The sequence below is a fragment of the Capricornis sumatraensis genome, chromosome 3 (genome assembly GCF_032405125.1).
Source record: "Capricornis sumatraensis isolate serow.1 chromosome 3, serow.2, whole genome shotgun sequence".
NCBI classification, from domain to species: domain Eukaryota; kingdom Metazoa; phylum Chordata; class Mammalia; order Artiodactyla; family Bovidae; genus Capricornis; species Capricornis sumatraensis.
In genome coordinates this window covers 14972339-14998708 of record NC_091071.1, presented here as the reverse complement: position 1 = coordinate 14998708, position 26370 = coordinate 14972339, and the positions used below count along the sequence as shown (strand labels likewise).

Sequence of the window (26370 nt, the reverse complement as noted above, 5' to 3'; positions counted from 1 at the left end):
TCTTCACAATAACCATCTGGAGGTACTGTTAATATTGTTTCTACAGATAAGGAAACTGAAGCAAAAAGTTTAAGTAACTTACTCGAGACAGGAGCAGGGATTCAAACCAGGCAGAAATTGTGGCGTATTGAAACAGTTTTCTAATCAACTGGTAAACGCCTCCCAGGGGGCTCTTTCTCACCCTTCTCTCCATCAAAACCAGAGTCAACGTCATGCTGTAGAGACTAGAGCATGGTACTGACTTTGTAGATGTATTTTGGGAGAACTGATGGCATTACAATATCGAGTCTCCTCCTATCCTGGTACATGGTATATCTAGCCATTAGTTTAGGACTTCTTTAAAGTCTTTCAAATAAAGTTAAAAATTTTCTCTCATAAAGGCCCTTAATGTATTCTTTTTAAAAAGATTTTTTTGATAAGGACCATCTTTAAAGTCTTCATTGAATTTGTTACAATATTGCTTCTATTTCATGTTTTGGTTTTTGCTTCGACGCATGTGGGCTCTGAGCTCCAAGACCAGGGATCGAACCCACATCCTCTGTTAAAGGCCAATTTTTAAACCACTGGACCATCAGGGATGTTCCAAGGCCATTAACATATTTTTAAAAGATTATTTTTTGGCATCATATATTTCTGCAAATGGTGTTTTTACATTTCCTAACAGTTTGTTGCTATGATTTATAATGGCAGTTTATTTTAAGGTATTTCTCTTTTTCCTTCCAGCTTGGCTCCACATTCAGCCAGAGCCAGAAACTCAGGAGTGATGTAGGACCCTCTTCCTATCTCACCTTCCCTTCAAATCTGATGGATTCTGTCTCTCTCTTTTTTTAATATTTATTTTTATTTATTTATTTGGCTAGTTGCAGCACGTGAGACCTAGTTTCCTGACAAGGGATCAAACCCAGCTCTGCTGCATTGGGAACCTGGAGTCTTGGCCACTGGACCACCAGGGCAGTCCCTCTGGACTCTGTCTCTTTAATAAATGTTTCATCCCTGTCTCCAGGCTTCAGTGTAGGCCTCACTATTTTGGGCCTGTCTCATAACTGATCTCCCAATCAACCTTCACACAGGGAGGGCAATAGTCAACGCTTACTGCATCCTTGTGCAGTTAGAAAACGGTGTCACTTCCCCACAACACTCTACATCCTTCTGTCAGATAATTTTTGTAATAAATGTTCAAATATGGAATACATGGTATCTGCTTGTTGCTAGCCCTTTCGTACTCTTGCCTGGGAAATCCCATGGGCGGAGGAGCCTGGTAGGCTGCAGTCCGTGGAGTCACGAAGAGTCGGACACGACTGAGCGACTTCACTTTCACTTTTCACTTTCATGCATTGGAGAAGGAAATGACAACCCACTCCAGTGTTCTTGCCTGGAGAATCCCAGAGACGGGGGAGCCTGGTGGGCTGCTGTCTATGGAGTCGCACAGAGTCAGACACGACTGAAGTGACTTAGCAGCAGCAGCAGCCCTTTCGTGGGGTACCTTGTGTAGTGTGTACTTGTACAGTCATCTATGATGGCCTTACACCTTGCCACCAGAGGATATCTCCATAAAATGAAAGTTTGATCATGGTATTCTATTGTGGGCTGGATGTCTGTGTCCCCCCACTCCCCACATTCATATGTTGAAGCCTTAATTCCTAATGTAATGGTAGCAGGAGGTGAAGCCTTTGGGAGGTAAGCAGATTTAGATCAGGTCATGAGAGTGGAGCCTAGAACAGGATTAGTGACTTTATAAGCAAAGGAAGAGACAGCTGAACTTTCTGTTTCTGCCATGTGAAGACACAGTGAGCACAAGCCAGGAAGAGAGCCCTTACCAAGGACTGAATCTGCTGGCACCTTGACCGTGGACTTTCCAGCCTCCACAGCTGTGAGAAATATCTATTGTTTAAGCCACCGACTACATGGTACTTTGTTAGAGCAGCCCAAGCTAATAAGACATATTCCTTTGCTTAAAATTACTCACAGGTACCCCTTTACCATTCTTTCTTTGATATAATTGTTTAAAATAAATGATACTTTCACATGGTTCAAAAATCTAAATTGTATTAAAGTTTTACTGTAAAAATTCTTACTCTAACAACTGTACTCACCACCCATAGGAGCCACTTTTTTTGATTTATGCAACATTCCAAGATTTCTTTATGAGGTTACAGGAAAAATACCTATGGGCACACGCGTGCACACACACACACACACTTTTTCTCTTATACAACAGTAGCATGATACATTCATTCTAACATTTTAACTAAAATCATGTTTTGAAACATTTTCACATTTATACATAATGAATGCCTTCATTCTTTTTGATGGCTGCATATCCACTAATGCACAAGTTTCTGATGTATTGCAAACAATACCCAATGAATAGTATTGATGTATGTATGTGTCATTTCACACATATGCAGATCTGGTGACTTCAAATTCCATTTCCTCACCCTTTTCAGCCTTTATGGACCTAAAACTTGCTTTGACTAATAGAATATGGTGCCAGTAGTGTGTAACTTCTGAGCAGGGCCTCAAGAGACCTTGCAGCTTTTACTCGCACCCTCTTGGAACTCTGAGGCCACTATACTCTGAAGAAACACAGGTTGAAATACCACACACAGAGAGTGTGTGGTTCAGCCGTGTTGGTCAACGGGACCATCAGAGCTTAGGTCCCAGACATGTAAATGTGAGAAAGGTCATCATGGGCCACCTAACTCCAGCCAAGGTACAAGTTGATTGTTTCTACTTGAAAAATCTAAGATGAGACCAGCAGAAAAACCACCCAGCTGTCCTTAGAATCTGGAGAAACAATACATGCATTCAGAATTCAGAAACAGTATATGGGGACTTCCCTGGTGGTCCAGTGGCTAAGACTCTGCACTCTCAATGCAGGGGGCCCAGGTTTGATCTTGGTCAGGGAATTACATCCCACATGACACGAATAAAAGATTTTGCATGTCCCAGTGAAGACCCACCACAGTCAAATAAATACATATTAAAGAAAAGAAACTGTATATGCACTCAGAATTTTGACACATATGGTCTAGGTTGCATCATTTTGCAGGCCCCATCAACAAGTGAAAGTCCCTGTCTCCCCACAGTTTTGCCAAAAGACTGGGTTGCCAAATATGAATTCTGTTAGACTTCCCTGGCGGTCCAGTGGTTAAGACTCTGTGCTTCCTCTGCAGGGTGCATGGTTTCCATTCCTGTTTAGGGAACTGGGATCCCACAAACTTTGGCATTCCGGCCAAAAAAAAAAAAAAATGTTGCTAATGCAATATATCTCAGTATTATCTTAATTTTCACTTCTCTTACATGCAAAAATGAACATCTGCATATTTAAGTCTTTATTGTCTTTTTTTGTGATCTGTCATGTTCTCTGGCCACTGTTTTTTTTTTTTATTGAACTGTTGGTGTTATCACTACATGCTGCTGCTGCTAAGTCACTTCAGTCGTGTCCAACTCCTAGCGACCCCATAGATGGCAGCCCACCAGGCTCCCCCGTCCCTGGGATTCTCCAGGCAAGAACGCTGGAGTGGGTTGCCATTTCCTTCTCCAATGCATGAAAGTGAAAAGTGAAAGTGAAATCGCTCAGTCGTGTCCAACTCCTAGCAACCCCATGGACTGCAGCCTACCAGGCTCCTCTGCCCATGGGAATTTCCAGGCAAGAGTACTCGAGTGGGGTGCCATTGCCTTCTCCGTTATCACTACATGGAGCTCTTTAAATAGTAGGGAGATTAGCCCTTCGTGTATGATAAGAATTGCAAATATTATTGTCCCAATTAGTCTTTTGATTGTGCTTTCATTTTTTTGCCATGTAAAACTTTTTCATGTAGACAAATATATTAATCTTCTATTTTACATTTTCTGAATTTTTTTATATCCATTGTAGCTCAGCTGGTAAAGAATCTGCCTGCAACGTGGGAGACCTGGGTTCGATCTCTGGGTTGGGAAGATCCCCTGAAGAAGGGAAAGGCTACCCATTCCAGTTTCCTGGCCTGCAGAATTCCATGGACTGTGTAGTCCATGGGGTCAAAAAGAGTTGGACATGACTGAGTGACTTTCACTTTCACTCTCTAATGTGCTTTTATTTTTTTAATTGAAGTTTGATTTACAATATTGTGTTAGTTTCAGCTGTACAGCAAAGTGATTCAATTATATACATATGTCTGTTTTTTCCAGATTCTCTTTCCTTATAGGTTATTATAAACTATTGAGTGTAGTTTCTAAATTTTGAGCTGTAGTTAGAAAGGCCTTCCTCATTCTGACTTACAAAGAATTTTGTCCATTTTTTTCCTAGCATTTTTATGGGGGTTATCCTAACCAGCTGTGTGATGCATCACCTTCAGAATGAAGTTCCAGGCCAAGGTTATGGCACAGGTGACCTGGTGTCATCCACACAGAAAGGAAACAGGAGAAACAAGAAGTTAATTTAGGAGATTCTCAGGGGAGACGATGTGTGGTGTTTGGAACATGGTGAGTTTAAGACAGTCATGGAACTCCAGGAGGGGATGTCCAGAAGGCAAGTGGATTCAGAGGTCTAGAGCTTTGGAGAAAAGTGGGGGCTGGAGATATGGATTTGGGAGCCAAATATGGATGTCGATTAAAGCCATGAGAGACAAGAGGTTCCCAGGTGGCGCTCTAGGGTGTGATTAAGGTCAGGCTGAAGACACATCATGAGGAGAGAGTGGTGGGGGCTTCATCGCTGTAGCCCTTGGGTTTTTGGCACAAAACTAGCCTCAGAGACATTTGAGGGCGCACAGAAGCCCTATGTGACCCATGCGTGGATATCTTGGCTTTTGGTGTGTATGTGTGCTTAGTCTTCTAGTCATGTCCAACTTTTTGCAACCCTATGGACTGTAGCCCGCCAGGCTCCTCTGTCCATGGAATATTCCCAGCAAGAACACTGAACTGGGTAGCCATATCCTTCTCCAGGGGATCTTCCCAATCCAGGGATTGAACCCAGGTCTCCTGCATTGCAGGCAGATTCTTTACTGTCTGAGCCGCCGGGAAAACCCTTGGCTCTTGGGAAGACAGCAAATAGGGAATGAGAGGAGGACCAACAACCTCCCGAGCAGTCTGTTCCCACCCAACAGATGTGGAAGGGAGACCCTATGACAGGGGAAGGGAAGAGACTCGTCTTGCTGTTGGCCCCCACCTCCCCACCAGATGATCCAAAGTAGAGCATTAATAGGTGGCAGCAAGTCCCCCAAGGGTGGGTGGAACACAGGGAGCCACTCCTGGCTGGTGTTTTTCTTGGATCATAGTGTACTGGTTAAGAGCATAGAGTCTGGAGCTTCCTCTCTGGTTTCAAATCCTGGCTCTCTTATTTGCTAGTGTGTAACTTTGGGCAAGTTACTTACTGCCTCTGTGTCTTAGCCTCCTCCTCTGTAAAATGAGGACAGTAATATAGTACCAATCTCACAGAATATACATAAGGATGAAATGGGTAAATTTTTATTAAGTACTTATATCAGTGCCTGGCACACAATAAATGCTAAGTAAATGTCAATTAAAAAGAAATTGGGCAGACTTCCCTGGTGGTCAAGTGGTTAAGAATCCACGCTGCCATGCAGGGGACACAGGTTCGAACCCAGATTGGAGACTTAAGAACCCATGTGCTGTGGGGCAACGAAGCCCGCGTGGGGCAACTCCTGAGTCCGCAAATTCTGGAGCCCTCCAAACAACCGGAAGAGAAGCCCAAATGCTACAACTAGAGAGTCCATGCACCACAACAGAAGATCCTCCGTGACACAGGAGATCTCGAGTGCTGCAACTAATACCCAATGCAGTCAAATAAATTAATTTAAAAAACAAAAGAAATTGGGAAATTCTCTGGCAGTCCAGTGGTCAGGACTCGATGCTTCACTGCCAAGGATCTGGGTTCCATCCCTGGTTGAGGAACTAAGATACCTCAAGCTGCATGGTGTGGTTAAAAAAAAAAATTCGTTCTTTCATGAGTATTTATTAATCAGCTACTATGTGCCAGGCAGTGTTGCAGGTGCTGGGGACATGGTAGTGAATAATTAAGGTGAAAATCCCTGTCCTTTTGGAGCTTACATTCTAGTAGGGTGGAGAGGAGGGGTGGAGGCAGACAATAGATAACACAAATTAGCAAAATACATGGTATGTTAGATCCAAGTGAAGACATGAGAGATGGGCAGGAGTTGGCAAGGATCTGGTGCACGGTGGGGCTCAGGAGATGAAAAGAGGAAGAAAGACCCTGGAGGAGTAGCAGCATGGAATCCCTGGCAGAGACACCCGGGCTGTTGACATCCTGGGATCCAGGAGAACTAATATTCCTCTCAGCTATTCTGAGACTCACTGAGTGACTTTGGGGCATCCTTCTATAGAAAGTGGGTTCCAAAAGGGCAAGCCATTCTTGTCTGCCCTGATATATCTCTGGCCCTAAAACAGTGTCTGGCCCATACAATATCCACTGAATGAATGAATGTCTACAGGGTTAGGGTTAGGGTTAGGGAAGTGTCACCAACAGCCTGAAGCATAAAAGAGAAGACCAGGGAATCATAAGCTTCATCTTCAGTTATATAAGAGGCTAAGACTCTATCAACAAATATTTACTGAGGGCCTAACATGTGCTGGGGTTCCTAGTTGGTTCAGTGGTAAAGAATCTGTCTGCCAATGAAGGAGGCACAAGAGATGCTGGTTCGATCCTTGGGTTGGGAAGATCCCCTGGAGGAGGAAATGGCAACTCGCTCTGTTTTTCTTGCCTGGAAAATCGTATGGGCAGAGGAGCCTGGTGGGCTACAATTTGTGTTAGTCACTCAGTCGTGTCCGACTCTTTGTGACCCCATGACTGTAACCCTTCAGGCTCCTCTGTCCACAATTACGGCCTCACTTTAGTAACTCACAGGCCACGATAATATGGAATATTTTTGTGGGTTCCAGAGGGTAGACCCCCCAGTGCAAGGTGGGGGTCTGGGGAGGGGGTTGTCTAAGTGACATGCTGCTCAATGTAACAGACTTTTTTCTAAGCCCGAGCTGCCCTGAAATGCCCTGCTCAAAGGTGGTGAGTGCAGCGGGACTGCAGTGTTCAAGCCGGGCGCCAGCCAGCCGCCCACCTGTCAGAAACTGTGCCAGGAGTATGCGGGAGAAGAGAGTTCCGCCTCGGGTGAGGTCACTTCCCACCCCCAGATGCTCTGCCTACAAAATCTTGCAATTCTCTGACACTGGATCTTATTCTTTTCTGAATTTCAAGGTCTCATGATGTTGACAGCTCTAAATTCTAAGTCGTCAGTCTGCCCACACTCGCGGACCCAAAAGAAAGGAAGCCGGATTCAGCCTGGGTCCTACCACCCACTGTCTCTGGGGGTAGTCAGCGCCCCCTCCCCGCCTCGCGGGGGTTCTGAAGAGAGGTAACTCGGGCGCGGGGTGCCGAGGACGTCGTGGGGAGATAGGTGTTCCAGAGATGGAGTTGACAGGGCCGAGACATGTGACAGTCTAAGCGTCAGGTTCCGTGGTCTGAGAGGTTGGGACCAGGCCGGTCACATGACGCGCGCGGGGAGGCGGTTTGCACTAATGGGGTGATGCGAAATGAGAGGGCCTCACAGATCACGTACCAATGACGCATTCCCACCCCTTTTGGCAACTAGATTTCCGCTGGAAGATGCGATAGTTCCGGCAAAGGGGGCGGGTTCTCACGTCCTGGCAATTTCGCTTCCGTTCGGGGAGCTGAGGCTTCCGACCTCGGCCTTTCCCTGGGGTGGGGAAGGGACGCGATCCGGTGCGCATGCTCCAGTCTTTCCAGAGGGGGCGGGGCTGAGGCTACAGGAGAGGGCGGGGGGAAAGAAAAGGGAATTCCAACCTGTGGAATCTTGGGGGTCCCCGAGGTCGGCTCCTTCCCTTTGAAACTGTGAATGGTGCCAGGGACAGAGCCTCTAGCGACTCTTGGGGGAGGGTTTGGGGTCTGCAGGGTGAGGGCGGAGAGGAGTGTCAGAGTGTGAGTTGGGTACGGGAGTTCCAAACTTAGAATCTTGAGGCCCGCCGGGCTCCGGCGCCGGCGAGAGGGATCTCGGGCCGCCATGCGGGACAGGACCCACGAGCTGAGGCAGGTGAGAATTTGGCGCAGCAGGGTTGGGGACGGGTGGACGGGATGGGGTCTACTGGAATGCAGGACTCCTGGTCATCGGGGCCGGGAGGGATGACTGTGGGCTAGAAGGAAAGTCCCGGAAGCCCGTGAGTTCTACTGGGGGAGAGCAGTAGCAAGGAAGTGATGCCAGTGACCCCGGCCCTGGCAGGGGGATGACAGCTCGGACGATGAAGACAAGGAGCGAGTCGCGCTGGTGGTACACCCGGGTACTGCACGGCTGGGGAGCCCGGACGATGAGTTCTTCCAGAAGGTAAGAGGCTGGAGTCTCGGCCTGGATTCACGAGGGGGCTGGAGGGCCCGAGGAGCAGAGCAGCCTGGAGCACCGCCCACATCTCCCTCAGCCCTCTCGGTCATCGTCCCCAGGTTCGGACAATTCGGCAGACTATCGTCAAGCTAGAGAATAAAGTCCGAGAGTTGGAGAAGCAGCAGGTCACCATCCTGGCCACGCCCCTTCCCGAGGAGAGTGAGTGAAACCCCGGGTGCAGAACGCATGCTCAGCCGGAGGGCTTGTGGGGGTTGTAGTTCCACACAGGTGGTGGCCAGGGAGATTTGTTGAGGTAGAGGTTGCTATTTGGGCATCATGGCTTTCTCTTGTTTAGGCATGAAACAGGACCTGCAGAACCTGCGTGACGAGATCAAACAGCTAGGGAGGGACATCCGCGCGCAGCTGAAGGGTGAGCTCCTAGGACCTTAGCCAGATACTTTCCTCTGATCCTGCCCAACTCCTGGTATTTCTGGGCAGTGTGTGGTCCAGAGAGGCCAGTGATATATCCAGGTCACACAGCAGGCCAACGTCTAGAATCTCCATCTCCTGGCTTCCAGTCCAAAGTTCTTTCCACAGCATATGCCTGCCTCTCAAGTTCCCTTATTTATAATGAAACCATTTCCATTTGATCTTTGTCCAAGGCAGAGGTTAGCGTTGCTACCTCCACCTTCAGGTCGTTGTCTGCATATAACTGTAGAGTCTGCCGTCCACATCCCAGGTTCTGCAAGGGTGGATTCATGCAATCGTGGATTGTGTAGTACTGTAGTATGCATTTATTTTCTAAAAATTCAGGTATAAGTGGACCCACACAGTAGTGCAAGGATCATCTGTACTCCTACAATTCTTGCTGCCCAGTGTATATTCTTTGGGTGGGAAGATGTGGGTTTTGTTAGGAACCTTCTCCAAACATGTGGGAATTCTCTGATGTATTTATTGCAAAGAAAAATATACTTTTGCCTGTCAGAGGCTCAAGAGTAGTCATTTATGATGAATTTTATTTCAAAAAAAAAAAGCCCTGTGGAGATATTGTATCTCTCTCTATTGTATGGCTGCGTGGCTGGGTCCCAGTCCCCAAATGAATTTCAGAAGCCAGAGGTCAAACCCCCTCCTCTACCAATACTTTTGTGTCTTTCCACAGCCATAGAGCCCCAGAAGGAGGAAGCTGATGAGAATTATAACTCCGTCAACACAAGAATGAGAAAAACCCAGGTGGGTTCATTATTCCCAGAAGTAGGACATTTCAGCAAGTGTTCAATAGATCATTAGATGGCAGATGTAAGAAGGCAGGGCTCTTAGAGATCATTAAATCCAACCTGATGATTTTCCAAATGAGGAAACTGAGGCACAGAGATAAAAAAGGATTTACCCCAAGGTTAAGAACCCGGGTCTCCTGACTTCCAATCCATTATAACACCTTGCCTTCTTCTCCTCCATTCAGTGAGAAGTTGCTGAGACCCCAGACATGATCTGGGCTTGGCTGTAGGAGATATACTTTCTAGAAGCCAAGATGGGGAGTTAAGCTTGCATAGATGACAAAGACATTACTCAGGTAGGACTTGGTAGTTAATGGCTCTGCCCAGGGAAAAAGAGGGTGCAGTCAAGTGACTGGGTGGTTTCCTACCCATGTGATGGGGACATCCTCTGCCCCAAGGACAGAATTCAAGAAGTCAGGAAGAGGAACTTCCCTGGTGTGTGTGTGTGGGGAAGGTCACTGAATCATCATCTTAATAAGGAGATTTGAAATGGTCTGAGCAGTGTCCTCTGGGTGCCCAGAGAGGCCTAGTTTGGAGTTCTTGGAGGTCAGAGTTGGAGTAGGTGGGCCCAGAAATCAGCAAAGACCCCAGATTGAAGATTGAACAATTTGGGGATTTTTTTTTTAATGGAAGAGAAGGAAAGAGTAGTTTTATTACTTTGCCAAACAAAGGGGGGAACATAGTAGGCTATTGCCTCAAGAACTGCCCCCCCACAATTTGGGCATCTTGAAAGGGTGCAACTGAACCCAGGACAGCAGATGTGTCCTGGAGAAAGGAACTCCAAGGAATGAGCAGATTTTAGACATCAGGAAAATGGACAAGCAGGGAAGGCATTTACGGGGGGTGGGGGGCTTGTGGTAGTCATTGTGTGAGTGGCTGAGTGCCCAGGTGGGCCTGCAAAATCTGGGAAATGCAAAATCCTGGCACACCTTTAGTCTAAGCAGGGAGGCTGGTGTTCAGCAAGCATTCCACTAATATTCTTTGAGGGCCTACTGTATGCCAGACCCTTTTCTAGCTATTTAGGAAACAGCTGTCAACAAATGATCTCTATCCTCATGGAGATTTCATTCCAGTGGGGAGAGTCACCATAATAAATCAGTCAATTATTGTAGAAATAGAAGTATTAAGGGAAAAGAGAAGAGGGATTGAGAACAGCAGGAGAAGGCAGGTTCCAACAAGGTGGAGAAAACTTCCGAAGGTGACATTGGAACAAAGACTTCCAGGCTTCTGTGGGGCTTGAGCATTCTGGGCTGAAGAAATGGCAACTGCAGAGGCCAGACGTGGGGCTGTGTTCTGATCAGGGAGGAGTCAGGAGCCCACTGTGATTGGAGGGAAGGAGTGAGGGAGACAGCGTGGGGACGTGGGGACGTAAAATGAGAGAGGGAATGTGGGAAGGGGCGGGTCCTGTAGGGCCTTGTAGTCCCTGGGAAGGGCTTTGGCTTTTACTCTGAGAGACCAGGGGAGCCTTTCAAGGAGGTCAAGGCCATAGGCACCTCTGAGCTCATGCTCTTTGCTCATTGTACCCAAGGGGCTGCTGAGGCCCAGACCAGGCAGGGATCCTCCCAGGGGTCCCCAGCTTCTCTTCTCCCTCCTTAGCATGGGGTCCTGTCCCAGCAATTCGTGGAGCTCATCAACAAGTGCAACTTAATGCAGTCTGAATACCGGGAGAAGAACGTGGAGCGGATTCGGAGGCAGCTGAAGATCAGTGAGTTGTGGTGCCCGGCACACAGGGTCAGCTGACCCAACCGGCTCTGAGCCTGGCCTTTTCCTTCACAGCAAATGCTGGAATGGTGTCTGACGAGGAGCTGGAGCAGATGCTGGACAGCGGGCAGAGCGAGGTGTTTGTGTCCAATGTGAGTGGCCGCCACCAGGCTCCCTCTGCTGGGCCCCCCATCCTTTCTGAGTCCTTTTTTAAAAAAAAAAAAGTTTATTTATTTATTTATTTTCAGCTGTGCTGGGTCTTCGTTGCTGTGCAGGCTTTTCTCTAGTTGCAGCGAGCAGGGGCTATTCTCCAGTTGTGGTGCATGGGCTTCTCCTTGCAGTGGCTTCTCTTAGAGCACAGGCCCTACAGCCTGTGAGCTCAGTAGTTGTGGTTCTGGGCTCTAGGGCACAGGCTCAGTAGTTGTGGTGCACAGGCTTAGTTGCTCCGCAGCAGGTGGGATCTTCTCCCATCAGGGATCGAACTGGTGTCTCATGGATTAGCAGGTGGGTTCTTTACCACTGAGCCACCAGGGAAGCCCTCCTGGCCCTTTTTCATGGAGGGAATCCTGAGGCCCAGAATGGAACATATTAGCCTGCCTGGCATCCCTCATTAAGGCCTGGGCCCCAGTTCTAGGCCCGAGGGCTGCCCCGAAGCTGAACAGGAACTTCTAAATGTGCCGCTGATTTCCTTGTGACCTGTCCCATCGCTCCTGTCCACTCTGCAGATACTGAAGGACACACAAGTGACTCGACAGGCCCTAAATGAGATCTCGGCCCGACACAGCGAGATCCAGCAGCTGGAACGCAGTATCCGTGAACTTCATGAGATTTTCACTTTTTTGGCCACTGAAGTGGAGATGCAGGTGGGTGCCTGAGGCCGCTGGCTGGACTTGATCCAGTCCCCAGATGTGTCATGACTGTCAGCCTGCTTCCACACTTAGCCTCTTTCACTAAGGCTTTTGTTACCCTCCAGACTGGCCCTTACTTCCACCCTTAGCTGTGTTCCCAGATTTCATCCTTAGTTACTCAGATGATTACTGCTCTATACCTTGTACCCCATCCCTTGAACCGGAGCCCACACCACGTATGGCCCCAACCCTGGCTCCTCCTCCAGCAACAGAATCCATTCTTACACACCTAAGAGCTCTTCAGTTGCCCCCTAGAGGGGCCTGCCTCCTAAAATGTAGACAAGGATGGGGTGGGAGGTGGTATTCTTCCCCCGGCCCTTATCTCATGATAAGGGGAGCTTCCAGCCCCATCTGGGGGGAGCTGACCCCAGTGCCCTTTTGCAGCTGGGGAGTCCAGGATCTGAAGCCGGTGGTACCGTGAGGAGGCAGCGACAGGGAGGGCTTTCCGGCAGCTGGGGGACAGGCCTAAAGAACAAGGGACTTCAGACAGATTTGCGAGGGGACATAAGTTCACCCTCTGTGAGCCAGTCAAGGTGCTCCGCTCCCAGCCAGCACTTAGAGTAGAAATTGTATGGGGCGAGGGCGCAGGACAGAAGGGAGCATACGGTAGGAGGGAGCCTGGAAGCCATCCCCAGGCGTGTGGACTTCTGTCAGATGCGGTCCTGTCCCCAGCTTTTCCTTAGTGCACCGTTCTCTGCCAGGAGTGTCCTTCAGTCCTCTGGTTGGGGTGGGCAGAGGAGCTGCTGGGCCTTCCGCCTTCAGTCATTCCTTCCTGCCTGAACCGCCTCCTCTTCCGAGCAGGGGGAGATGATCAACCGAATTGAGAAGAACATTCTGAGCTCAGCCGACTATGTGGAACGTGGGCAGGAACATGTCAAGGTGGCGCTAGAGAACCAGAAGAAGGCGCGCAAGGTGAGCCTCTGCCCTTCCCCCCGCCACCCCTCCCCCTGGGTGGCCCTCCCTCCACTCCTGAGTTTCCCTGACACCCACCCCCCCACCCCTCTTCCTCTCCCACAGAAGAAAGTCTTTATTGCCATCTGTCTGTCCGTCACTGTCCTCATTCTGGTGGTCATCATTGTCATCTCGTTGATTTGACAGCACCGCATATTCTTGGTGAGATACCATGGGCCTGCCCCCTGGCCTGCCCCATACCCAACCCCAGGCTTTTCTCCTCCTCTCAGACCCTCTTCTGCCACCTTCCCTTGCAGACACTAAGAGCACCAGGGACCCAGGGTCTGCCTTCTCTCCCAGCAGCTGGGGGTGGGCTGGACAGAGCCTCCAGCCAGACTCCTTCCTCACAGTGGCCTTGTGCAGAGAGGCAGACAGTTCTTCTGGGGTCGGCAGCCACTCATCCATGGGGGCCTCACCCCTGGGTCACAGTGCCTGGGGGAAGGCCTGCAGTGTCCTGTTTGGCAAAGACATGTGGTTTTGTAAGAAATTAAAAAAAAAAAAAAGCTTGGAGATTCCCCTGTGCACGCGTGTCCTTGAAAAGTCTGGTCCAGGGCCTTCAGGTGTCCAGCCTCTCCACCTCCCAGCCACCCTGGAGGACAGACCCAGCCCAGGTGACAGACTCAAATCAGACTGTCTCAGGTGACCATGCCAGGCTGGCAGCGCCCTTTTACTCTTCTACGAGAATGGGTGGGGCCTGGAAGAGATGACACTGACATGTGACTCAGTACTGTCCCTGGGGAAAGAGCATTGTGAGGACCTAAGCCCAAAACAGTGAGGCTGAGCCAGGCCAGGCTGGGACACAGAGATGTGTGTGTGGCATCTGTGGGCATTCCTGAGGCCAAGAAGAAGAGGCACTGTGAAAAAGGAACTGAGTCTGTTCCTTTGGATACAGTGGACAAGGAAGGGCCTGTCTCAGAGGTGGCCATACTTGAGTCCAATGGGAAGCGAGGAGTCCAGTGGCTGGTTATGGGAAGAATCAGTGAAGAGATTGCCAGGCAGAGGGTTCAACAGGCCAGGCCTTGTGCTCAGAAAAAACCATTGCCTTTTCTTTCCTTTGTATTCATTTATTTAACTTACTTATTTTTGACTGTGCTGGGTCTTTGTTGCTGCTCTCAGGCTTTCTCTAGTTGCAGTGAGCAGGGGCTACTCTCTAGTTATGGTGCACCGGCTTCTCCTATCTGGGACTTCTCTTGTTGTGGAGCACAGGCTTCAGGGTGCCGGGGCTTAGTTGCCCCGAAGCATGTGGGATCTTCTCAGACAGGGATCGAACCCGTGTTTCCTGCATTGGCAGGCGGATTCTTAACCACTGGATCAAGGGAATGCTTTACAGTGTTCTGCTGCTGCTGCTGCTAAGTCACTTCAGTCATGTCCGACTCTGTGCGACCCCATAGACGGCAGCCCACCAGGCTCCCCTGTCCCTGGGATTCTCCAGGCAAGAACACTGGAGTGGGTTGCCATTTTCTTCTCCAATGCAGGAAAGTGAAAAGTGAAAGTGAAGTCGCTCAGTCGTGTCCGACTCTTAGCAACCCCATGGACTGCAGCCCACCAGGTTCCTCGGTCCATGGGATTTTCCAGGCACAATGTTCTACTGCACAGCAAAGTGAATCAACTGCATGTATACATTTATCCCCTCTGTTTTGTATTTCCTTCCCATTTAAGGTCACTACAGGGCAAAGAATAGGGTTTCCTGAGCTGTGCAGTAGGTTCTCTTAGTTATTTTATACATAGTAACGGTAGTGTAACAATAGTGACAGGGAAGCCTGGCATGCTGCAGTCCATGGGGTGCAAAGAGTTAGACACGACTGAACAACTGAACAAAACCCCAAAACAATAGTGTATATATGTCAATGCCAATCTCCCAGTCATCTGCCCACCGCTCCCTCTCCCGACTTGGTGTGGCATTGCCTTTTATATAAGAGTTCAGATTAGAGAGGGAGGCACTCTGAATCAGCCCACACCTTGTTTCTCAGGGGTCTTGTGGCTGAAGCGGGTAGAGGAGGCTGAGGAGCCGAGTTTCTGTGACTCACCTGAGTTCCAGACTCCAGCTCGAAATTTCTAAAGAGTTCCAAGCCCCATGCACACTTGGTTTCAGGGCTCCTGCCTCCGAAGCCTGGTAGGAATGGGGCAGGGCCTGACCCCTGACCAAGGTCTGGGGGCGGGGTTCCAGCCGCCTTGTCCCATCCCACCTTCAATCCCACTGGTTGCCGCTGCTGCTCCTGGCTGCCCAGCTGTACCGCTTGCTTCGGCCGCCAAGTACGAGGTACACACGTGGAAGCCGGGGCGACGCGAGCAAAGGAAGGGACGGTGGAAGAGCCAGTGGAAGAGCCAGTGGAAGTTGGTGCAGACTCGGCCCCGCTCCTGAACCTGGGCTGGGGAAGGGACCGGGGGGGCGGGATTGGGCCGCAGTGGCGTGCGATCGGACCTGCCCCGCCTCTACCCGAGGCTGGGCGCCCGCCTGCAACGACTCCCTGTGGCCCGGAAGCGGCGGTTGGGCGGGGCCTGCGCCAGGTCCGAGGTGTACACTTGGCACCGAGCGTACGGGGCGTGGCTGAGGGGGTGGCCGGGCTGACACTTAGAAAACGGACCGCTCGGATTGGCCAGCGGACCTAAAAGTTCCCGGTCCTGAAGGCGTGAGCATCCAGAATTAAACGGCAATTAGATGTGGGCGGGGCTTCAAAGCGAGACCGCAGTCGCACCGAAAAGCGATTGGATCACAGAACGTAAGGGGCGTGATCAAAACGCCTAATAAGGCGGAAGGGGGCTGGCCTGGGAGAGACCCATGAGGGTAGGGGCTCAGGACCTCACGCGAGAAAGCGTGGCCGGGTGCCGCCCCCCTAGCAGCCGGAACTTGTGGCTGCTAGAGAGTCCGGGAGTGAGTCTGGGAGTGTACCCACGCTTTAGTCCTGCTTGAGGTCCTGTGCCCTGTGTACAGAAGAAACTATATGCCTGCAGGAAGAAGCCCCTCGTTTTTAGCAGCGTGCAAACACTCTAGATGTCCACCCAGTGGGGAAACTGCGAGACTGGCTGGATGCTGCCTCAGTAGAAGACTGATTTGGACTCTGGGCTTCCATGATTCTCCACTCTCCATCTCTTCCCCTACGGCCTGCTTCTACAGCGGAATCCTGTTTTGTTGGTCGCCTTTACCCACTTTCTCACTTTTCTGTCTTCAGAATCAACTGAAGTTGACAACCCGTGGCGCCTACCGGGATCTGACAGAGACTGTCAAACCAACGCGGAGATTGCCACGTCTACGCAGCTGGGTGTCCACGTAGAGCATGTGCCTTCTGCTTGGCAGTGCTGGACAGCGCCACCTCCGAAAGGCTGCTTACTTGTCTCAGGACGCCATCTATAACTTCTCAGAAGAGTTGGCTAGACGGCCAAGCAAGGGCTTGGATGGCGGGTTCAGTAATTTGAACTTTTCCGGTGGGCTGTGGGGACCCATGGAAGGTTTCTGAACAGGTGAGTGGCAGGTTTGGAGCAGACCTAGTAGGCAAGTGGACCCAGGAACTGGAGGTTTTACAAGTTCCCTTGTGTATACCCCTTCTGTGAGAGAAATCAACCTGAGTGAGGGGCCATGGGAAGGTTTTTTCACTGAAATCCTGGCTTGGGTGCTGCTGTCAGCCCAACTTTTAAGGAACATGGTCTGCGTGAGTTGTGGCTTTTCCAAATCCATCTTGTATCACAACCTTTCAGCTGTAGCCTTCTCCACTTATTCCTCACCCACTGAATATTTCATGGTTCAGATTCTTAAGAAAAGGGACCTGATTGATTTAGGGCAAGTTACATTGACCTACTTGGGAATTGTCTGACCTTGACCTTGAGTCAAGATTTTACCCTTGACCAAGGTGTATGCCTGGAGAATCCCAGGGACAGAGGAACCTGGTGGGCTACAGTTCATAGGGTCGCAAAGAGTTGAACATGACTGAAGTGACTTAGCGAATACACAGGACGTATGAGAGATGTTACAAGGTACAAAACACGTCAGCACAGTATGTATGAAAGAAGAATGGTTGAACTCAGTGATTGACGTTTCTGGTACAGCCCTGTAGTAGATTATATTGTCGTTCCAAATATATGCTGTTCTTCCTATTGGGCCCCTCACGTGAGGAGGATTATACATTCATGCCCCCTTACAATAGGCTTGGCTATATAACATGCTTTCGAATCTGAGTAGATATTAAGACACCACTTCCAAGTAGAAGCTTTAAGCACCAATGAGTAGTCTGGCGGTTTCCCATCTCTTTTTCCTCTGCCACGAGCCTGTCAATTGCCAGATGGAGACTTCTTCAGCCTGGAACCCAGAATTAACAGGACATGAAGCTGATCTGTAGCCCACCTGTAAAATGAGGTATAATGTAAATGAGAAACTTCTCCTGCTGGGAGCCGCTGATATTTGGAGGTTGGTTTTTACCACATTATCATAAGTCTAGTTCAGCTGTTACAGAGGTAGTAGCCAGAAGTGAGGTGTTGCTACAATAAAAAGAAAAACCTGAGTTGTGTGTCATTAACTTTGGATCTGGACAGTGGCTGGTGAGGAAACTAGTATTTGTTTAAACTGTAAGCTGGAAATAGAACTAAGAGTACAAATAATGTCCAACTGAGTTTAGAGATTTAGGCAAAAAAATGGGGAAAGAGAATATTAGTAGCATGCCCTGGTTGCTGTTGGGTGCATCTGACAAGTTACTATAAGAAAGATGATTCAGAAAATAATTGGCCACTTTTTAAGCAGAAATGGAAGAGAATATAGAAACTCCAGGCAAATGATAAAAAGAATGCATTTTTGGCTGTGCTGTGCAGCATACAGGATCTTAGTTCCCCTACCAGGGATTGAACCTGTGCTCCCTGCAGTGTGAGTGAAGAGTCCCAGGGAATTCCCTGACCCAAATTTTTAACCAGTGAAAGATGCAACTGACAAGACCCTTAAGCCACAAAGTTTCATTAAAACTCATCTTTGTGGGACTTCCTGGATGGTCCAGTGGTTAAGTCTGCAATTCCAAGGCAGGGGGCATGAGTTCAATCCCTCATCAAGGAACTGAAATTCTACATACCTGAAAGCAACTAAGCCTGCAAACCACAACTACTGTGCCCACGTGCTCTGGAGCTAATCCCCAGCAAAGAAAGGTTCCGCATGATGCAAGAAAGGTCCCTCAGGCCACAACTAAGACCCGGCTCAGCCAAATAAATAAAGTGAACACATAAATATTAAAAATAAACAAACAGTCAAGACATCCCCAAACCAGGATATGTGTTATTAAAAAATTAATCAGTGTGTTGTGACAAAAAAATTACAGGGGCTGTTGTAAAAGATAGTCAGGAATGGCTTCTTAGGGAAGGTGACTAATTCAAAGAGCAGAACTGACAGCTCAGAAAGCAGAATAAAACTATGGAGGATTGTTTTTAGGCCTGGAAAGCTAAAGAAATTTGCTCAGCTGGTTTTTGAAATTGCTTTGGATCAATGACTCCTTTTTGCTTTCCATTTCTTCTCTTTTTTAACCAGAATGTCTATTACTATTATCTGATGCATGTCCCAGGCTTCCCTGGTGGCTCAGTGGTAAAGAATTTGCCTGCTAGTGCAGGAGACACAGGTTCAATCCCTGGGTCAGGAAGATCCCCTGGAGAAGGAAATGGCAGCATACTCCAGTACTCTCGTCTGGGAAATCTCATGGACAGGAGCCTGGCAGGCTACAGTCCATGGGGTTGAAAAAGAGTGGGTTACAATTTAGAGACTAAACAACAAAAAATACATGTCCCAGCATTGCATGTTGGAGTACATGACTTGTTTCATTCTTTTTCTTTTTTTGTGGCATGGCGCAACATGTGGGATCTTCATTCCCCAATCAGGGATTGAACCTAAGCCCCCTGCATTGGAAGCGCAGAGTCTTAAACACTGGACTGCCGTGGAAGTTCCCATGACTTGTTTTTTTTAGATTCATAGGTCCACAGATGGGAGGAACTGTGCGCCAGAATGGATTATACCCAGAGCCTCATCTGCATCTAATTTAGATAATGAGATTTGGGACTTTTGCTTTGATGAGATTTATGAGTTGTTTTTTTTTTTTTACTCTGACTTGATGCTGCCATGGGATGAGACTTTTAGGGAGCCTGGGAGGAGGTAAATGCATTTTGCTTGTGGGACAGATGTGCACCTTTGAGGCCTAGAGGGTGAACTGTGGTAAGGAGAATAATGGCCCCCAAAGATTCCATGCCCTAATCTCTGTGAATGTTATGTGCCAAAAAGGACTTGGCAGATGTAATTAAGTTCACCAATCTGTTGAGACAGGGAGGTTGTCCTAAATTATTCATAAGGGCTAAACGTAATCATATGAGCTCTTAAAAGCTGAGAAGCTTCTCCAGCTAGCTACAGAAGAGGAAGACAGAAGTCAGAGAAATTTGAAGCAGGAGGACTCAATGCACCATTGCTGACCTTGAAGAGTGAGGAGCTCCTAGCCAGGGAATATAGACAGCCTACAGAAACTGAGAACAAACCTCTGGCTGACAGCCAACAAAGAAACAGGGACCTCAGTACTACAGCCAAATGGAACTGAATTCTGTTAATACCCCCAGGTGAGTCTGCAAGTGGATTCTATGCCAGAGCCTCCAGATAAAAGCTCACATTGGGCAAGACCTTGACTTCAGCCTTGTGAGACACTAAGTAGAAGCCCAGTCAGAGCCTGGACTTCTGAACCTACAGAACCATTGATAAGAAATATATGTTGTTTTTAAGATGTTAAGTTTGTGGTCATTTATTATGCAGCAGTAGAAACAGCAAGATTTGAGCTGAGGCGTGAAAGAACAGAAAACATCATGGGCAAATCTAGGGTGATGGGTTCCATCCCCAGGAAAGAGCAAGTGCAAAGGTTCCAAGACGGAGAAGAAACAAATCAACAGAAGGTCAGCATGGCTGGAGCCTGCTGAGTATAAAGAACAGGTAAGAGATTAGTCAGAACTGGGATAGGACTTGAATGGAAGGCAGGCTCCAGGGAGAGGGATTTTTGTTGAAGTGGGCTGTCTGTCTGTGCTAAGTTGCTTCAGTTGTGTCCGATTCTTTGAGAGCCTATAAACTGTAGCCTGCCAGGCTCTTCTGTCCATGGGATTCTCCAGGCAAGAATACTGGAGTGGGTTGCCATGTTCTCCTCCAGGGATCAAACCCGAGACTCTTACAGTCTCCTGTGTTAGCAGGTGGGTTCTTTACCACTAGCACCATTTGGGAAGCCTGAGAGTGGGTTATGCATAAGTAACTGAGAACAAGTCACCAAATTTCCTTGGTTGAATCCAGAATCACTGCCCCACCTACAAAGTCTGTTGCCTTCCCTTACCCCTGCTCCAGCCCTGGTGGTAGAGTTTTCTCCTGTGAGGAATTCTAATTTAGCCAGCCACTTGGCTGGGGAGGGGATGATGACTGCAATCCATGATAAGGAGTGATGTCAGCTATTGCCCTAGCAGTGGGGGCTATGATTTTGCATTCCCAAGATGCATTCACTACCTGGAACAGTCCTGGCAGAGTCAGGGAATTAAAGGAAGTTGGGACAGAAGAAAAGTGAGGGCCAGAAGTCAGGCTGTCTGCAATTATGCAGATAACAAAATGGGGACAAAGACATCACAAGAAAAGAAAACTTCAGCTCACTATTTCTTATGAACATAGATGTAAAAGTCCTCAACAAAATACTGGCAAACAAAATCCAGCAATATATAAAAATGACTCTACAAGTGAGATTTATCTCAAGAATGCAAGGTTGGTTTAACATCTGAAAATCAGTTAATGTCATAATAATAAAGACTGTTAATAGAATAAAGGACAAAACCCTTTTGATCATCTCAATAGACACAGAAAATACATTTGATAAAATCCAACAACTTTCATTTTTAAAAAAGCTTAAGAAACTAGGAATAAGAGGGAATTCCCTTAACTTGCTAATTATAAACACAATAAAAATAAATAAAAGGCCTCCAGATTGGAAAAGAAGAACTAAACAACCTCATTTTACAGATGACATGATTTTGTATAAAAAAAGTCCTTCGGAATTCATATACACAAAAAGATTAGAGCTAATAAACCAGCTCAGCAAGGTTGCAGAATATAGGAACAGTGTACAGAAATCTATTGTATTTCTCATCAGTAGCAATGAGATATCCAAAAAAGAAAGAAAATAATTCCATTTACAATAGAAACAAAAGGAAAGAATACTTCTATAAATTTAACAAAAGAAATGTAAGACTTATACTCTTGAAAACTATAAAACACTGTTGAGAGAAATTAAAATCTAAATAAAATTTAAAACACCCAAATGTTCATGGGTCAAAAGATTTGGTATTGTCAAGATGACAATACTCCTCAAATTGATCTATGGAGGCAGTGCAATCCCTATCAGAATCCCAGCCAGTTTCCTTTTCTTTTTAGCAAAAGTTGACAAGTTGATCCTAAAATTCATATGGAAATGCAAGGGATCTAGAAAAACAAAAATAATTTTGAAAGAACAAGTTGGAAGGCTCACATGTCCTGATTTAAAATTTACTACCAAGCTACAGTAAGCAAAGCAGTGTGATACTGGCATAAAGAATGCTGTGTACCCAGGGAATAAAACTGAGAGTCTAGAAATAGACCCTCATATTTATAGTCAGTTTACTTTCAACAAGGAAGTCAAGACAACTCAATGGAGAAACAATAGGCTTTTCAACAAATGGAACTGGGATAGTTGGATATCCATATGCAGAAGAATGAAGTTGGACCTTTACTTCAAACCGTATACAAAAATTAACTCAAAGTGGGTCAAAAATCTGAACAGAAGAGCTTTTAGCTATAAAAACTTTAAATTTATTAAAAAAAACTTTTATGCATTTTAAACTTTTAAGTTATAAAGTTTATAACTAAGTTATAAACTTTGTAAATGTTTATAAAACTCTAAGATGAAAACAAAGGCATAAATCTTCATGACCTTGGATTAGAAAATGGGTTATTAGATATGGCTTTCAAAACACATGCGTGAGTGCGTGGTGCTAAGTGGCTTTAGTCATCTCTGACTCTTTATAACCCCATGGACAGTAACCTCTGTCCATGAGATTCTCCAGGCAAGAACACTGGAGTGGGTTGCCGTGCCCTCCTCTGGGGGATCTTCCCGACCCAGGGATCAAACGCATGTCTCTGAAGTCTCCTGCATTGGCAAGTGGGTTCTTTACCATTAATGCCACATGGGAAGTCCCTCTCAAAACACAAGCAATAAGAAAAAGAATAGACAATTTGGACATCATCAAAATTAAAAAATGTGCTTCAAAGAGTACCATCAATAAAGTAGAAAGACAACCCATCCAATGGAAAGGAATTTTTGCAAATCATAAAGAACTTGTATCTGGAATACATAAGTCTTAACCACTCAACAGAGTCAATCCAGTGAAAACAGTGGGCCAAGGATTTGAACAGACATTTATCCAAAGATGATATACAGATGCCCCATAAGTGCATGAAGAGATCCTCAACATCATTTTCCACCAGGAAAATACACATCAAAACCACGAATTTACACCTACTAAGATGGCTGTAATAAAAAAGACAGATAATAACAACTGTTGATGAAGATGTGGAGAAATTGGAACATTCATACCTTGTTGGTCGGAATGTAAAATGGTGCAGTCACTTTGGAAAATTGCCTGACAGTTGCTCAAATGGTTAAACATAGAGTTACCATATGATCCAGCAATTCTATCCCTAGATATATACACACAGAATTTAAAAAGATGCCCACACAAAAACTTGTACATGAATGTTCACAGCAGCCTTACTCATAATAAACCAAAATGGAAACCCAAATGTCCTTTGGCTGATGAATGGATAAACAGAGTAGTATATCCATACAATGGAATATTATTTGACAATAAGAAGGAAAGAAGAACTGATCAAACTATCAGTACAACATGGATGAGCCTTGAGAATGTTATGCTAAGTAAAAGAACTGGTCACAAAAGACCACATATTGTATGACTACATTTACATGAAATGTCCACAACAGGCAAATCTAGAGAGACTGAAAGCAAATTATCCATTGCCTAGCGCTGAGGGTAAAGGATTGTCAGGGAATGGGGGCTTGGGATCAATAGGAAGTAACAGCTATGGAGTTTCTTTTAGAGGGTATGAAAAAATTCTAAAATTAGATCATGATGATTGCATAACTGTGAATATACTAAAACCCCCTGAATTATATACTTCAGACAGGTTAATTGTAGGGTATATTAATTTTTTTTTAGTTTTGCCAGTTTATTGCTACCAACCCATCTCCCTCCACCCGCCTCATGTGTGTGTGTGCTCAGTCATGTAACCCCATAGACTGTAGCCCACCAGTCTCCTCTGTCCATGGGCTTTTCCAGGCAAGAATACTGGAGTGAACTGCCATTTCCTTCTCCATGAATTTTATTTTAATAACACTGTTAATTTTTTTGAAAGTCCCTGAGTCCTCAGGGAGCAGGAACTTGGGTATAGGATGCTGGGGGTGTCAGAGAAGGGGGACCAAGGGATGGGCGGATTGTCTGGGCCCAGAAAGGGAGCAGGAGTTGTGGGTCTCTTCCAAACATTTGGGGAACCCACTCCATCCTTCATTGTAAATAGATAGCCAGGGAGATCTATCGATTAGTGTATATGGTTTCTTTGTGTATATGTGTGTAGGTACGCACGCTCACTTGTGCCCAATACTCTTTGTGATCCCACGAACTGGAGCCCACCAGTCTCCTCTGTCCACAGGATTTTCCAGGCACGAATGCTAGACTGGGTTGCCATTTCCTACTCTGGGGGATCTTCCCCACCCAGGGATGGAAACTGCATCTCTTGAGTCTCCTGTTTGATAGATGATTTTTTACTACTATGCCACCTGGGAAGCCCATATGGTATCTTTACACGAATATATTTTTAAAAGATGCCACCCCAACCCCCAAGATAAATCATCTTGCTCGAGGCCAAAAATCAAGTCAGTAGGAAACAGAAGTTCTACTTTCAATCTCCCAATCTGATGTCTGTTTCTTTCCTGGACCCTTAGACATTGATCCCAGCCTGGACAGGAAGGAGGCCTGGGGACAGTGCTTATCCTGCTCTGGGTGTGAGTATGGCCAGTGAGTGTCCTTGGTCAAACTGGTGCCCTCTTTCTGCAGCCATTACACCCTGGTCCTTGCTGTTGCCATGTGGCCACCTTGTTCTGCTATGAAGAATGGACGTGAGGTCCCTGACACTAAGGTGATACCTACTACTTCTGCTTCAGGTGCTACCAGCACATGGGCTGGAGGGGGCCTGAACACCAGACACTTCCTAAGGCTGCCAACTTGGTGGCCCCCAAGTCTACAGGTGACTGTGGAAAGGAGGATCTGGTTCACTGTGACCTTTGCTTTATTTTGTCTTATAATTGTGAAAGGCCCTAGTAGTTGGAATTTATAGTTCAGAATCAGTTCCTGAGTATCCTCCTAGAAATACTCTGCTGCTGCTGCTGCTGCTAAATCGCTTCAGTCGTGTCCGACTCTGTGCGACCCCATAGACGGCAGCCCACCAGGCTCCCCCGTCCCTGGGATTCTCCAGGCAGGAACACTGGAGTGGGTTGCCATTTCCTTCTCCAATGCAGGAAAGTGAAAAGTGAAAGTGAAGTCACTCAGTCGTGTCCGACTCTTAGCGACCCCATAGACTGCAGCCCACCAGGCTCCTCCGTGCACTTGAGTTTGAGCACTTATGAGTAATTCAGCCCAAATGGGAGGATACTAACCACACTGCTTTGCACTTTTTCATTTGACTTTTTTTTGGATATTATTCAACGACATAGATTGATAAGCCTAATTTTTTAAAAAACTGTTGCATAATATATTTTACAGTGGCTTTTAGTCCTTTGTAATGGACATAGAGGGTGTTCCCAGTCATCACACATTTTGCTGCACTGAACAATCTTTGGTTTTCAGTTTTGTCACAGAATTGGAAAAAGAAATTTGTGGTGTAAATTCTTTGAGGTGTATTTGCTGAGTCGAAAAGTGTATGCTTTTTTTTTTTGGCTGTGCTGCATGGCTTGTGGGATCTTAGTTCTCCAATCAGGGATCAAACCCATGCCCTCTGCATTGGAAGTGAGGGGTCTTAACCACTGGACTGCCAGGGAAGTCCTTTTACTTTTTAAAAAATGTGTTTGCTTGCTTCTTTTTTCCTCTTCAGTTTTACTGAGCTATGACATACAGCACTGTGTTTAAGGTGTACAGTATAATGATCACATACATCACAAAGCATTTAACTTTTGATAAACATCAAATCATCTTTCCAAGAGGCTGTACCAATTTATACTATAGGGCCTCATTTTTGTTTTTCCATTTTTGGTCTTTGAAAAATTACTTTAGTGTTAAATACATCACCTCCACTGTTTTTGAAAATATATATTGCACAGGAATTTAGGATTTTCAAGTTATGCTAAAAATATCCTTTTGAATGGCAACGAACTTAAAGATTAAACTGAGAATCAACAGCTTTTAATAGTATCTTTCCATTCAGGTATATGGTATGTCTTCATTCAGTTAGGTCTTATATCCTTCAGGATAGAGATACCATTTTCTTCATGTAGGGTTTGTATGTTTTTTTGTGTGTGAGCTTTATTATGGGTTTTGTTGTTATTGAGAATGGGACTCCAAGTATATTTTCTAGTCTGTTATTGTAATTTACAGGAAATATAACTTTGGCCTCAGTTTATTATCTGTAAAAAGACAGAAGTAGAACTCTCAGTAAAAGGTTAAATAAGTATGGGCCAAAGAAAGCTAAACAGATTTGTTCATTGCAGGACTTATCAATGACTTTAATATACTTTGATCACCAAGAATTCCCAAGAAGGTACAGGAATTCCTGGTACTCACTTGACCATGGAACCCTTCATCACAAGATATTCTGAAAACATATTTAGAGAAAACAATGCACCCAAAGACCCTTCTAGTTTCTAACTTGTCAGTCCAGGGATCTCCACTAAACCTTATCAGGTGCCCAAACTCCTCTGTTACTTACCCCCAACCAGAACACAGAAGACAACCCAGTGTCGAGTGAATGCTTTAATGAGTGGTGCTTGGAGGGAGCCAGGTCTCCCGCCAACTGCTACCGGCCACCACTGTCCCCAGCTTTGTCAGGAAGATGAGCTAGCTGCCTGGGCACAGAGATGGATCTGAAGTCTAACAGTGATCTGGGGCAAAGGGGGGTTCGGGAAGCAC

General features: G+C 46.7%; 1 protein-coding gene across 2 annotated transcripts; it reads left to right on the top strand.

Annotated features, from left to right (window-relative positions):
- The first annotated feature begins 7793 nt into the window (after positions 1 to 7793).
- Positions 7794 to 13633, top strand: STX4 (syntaxin 4). Of its 2 annotated transcripts, none has more exons than XM_068968641.1 (11): positions 7794 to 8060; positions 8247 to 8348; positions 8462 to 8561; positions 8698 to 8772; positions 9502 to 9572; positions 11213 to 11321; positions 11393 to 11469; positions 12043 to 12180; positions 13027 to 13137; positions 13246 to 13338; positions 13434 to 13633. In XM_068968641.1, exons 1-10 carry the CDS (start codon positions 8031 to 8033, stop codon positions 13318 to 13320), a joined length of 888 nt encoding a protein of 295 aa, XP_068824742.1. In that variant the 5' UTR covers positions 7794 to 8030; the 3' UTR covers positions 13321 to 13338; positions 13434 to 13633. The 2 variants fall into 2 exon arrangements, with proteins under 2 accessions (XP_068824742.1, XP_068824741.1); XM_068968640.1 differs by having other exon boundaries at positions 13243 to 13338.
- Positions 13634 to 26370: the final 12737 nt, after the last annotated feature.

Coding starts and splice junctions, on each gene's coding strand:
- STX4 (XM_068968640.1), top strand. CDS start 8,031: ATGCGGGACAGGACCCACGAGCTGAGGCAG. Junction 8,061..8,246: donor GGACCCACGAGCTGAGGCAG/GTGAGAATTTGG, acceptor CGGCCCTGGCAG/GGGGATGACAGCTCGGACGA. Junction 11,470..12,042: donor GCGAGGTGTTTGTGTCCAAT/GTGAGTGGCCGC, acceptor TCCACTCTGCAG/ATACTGAAGGACACACAAGT.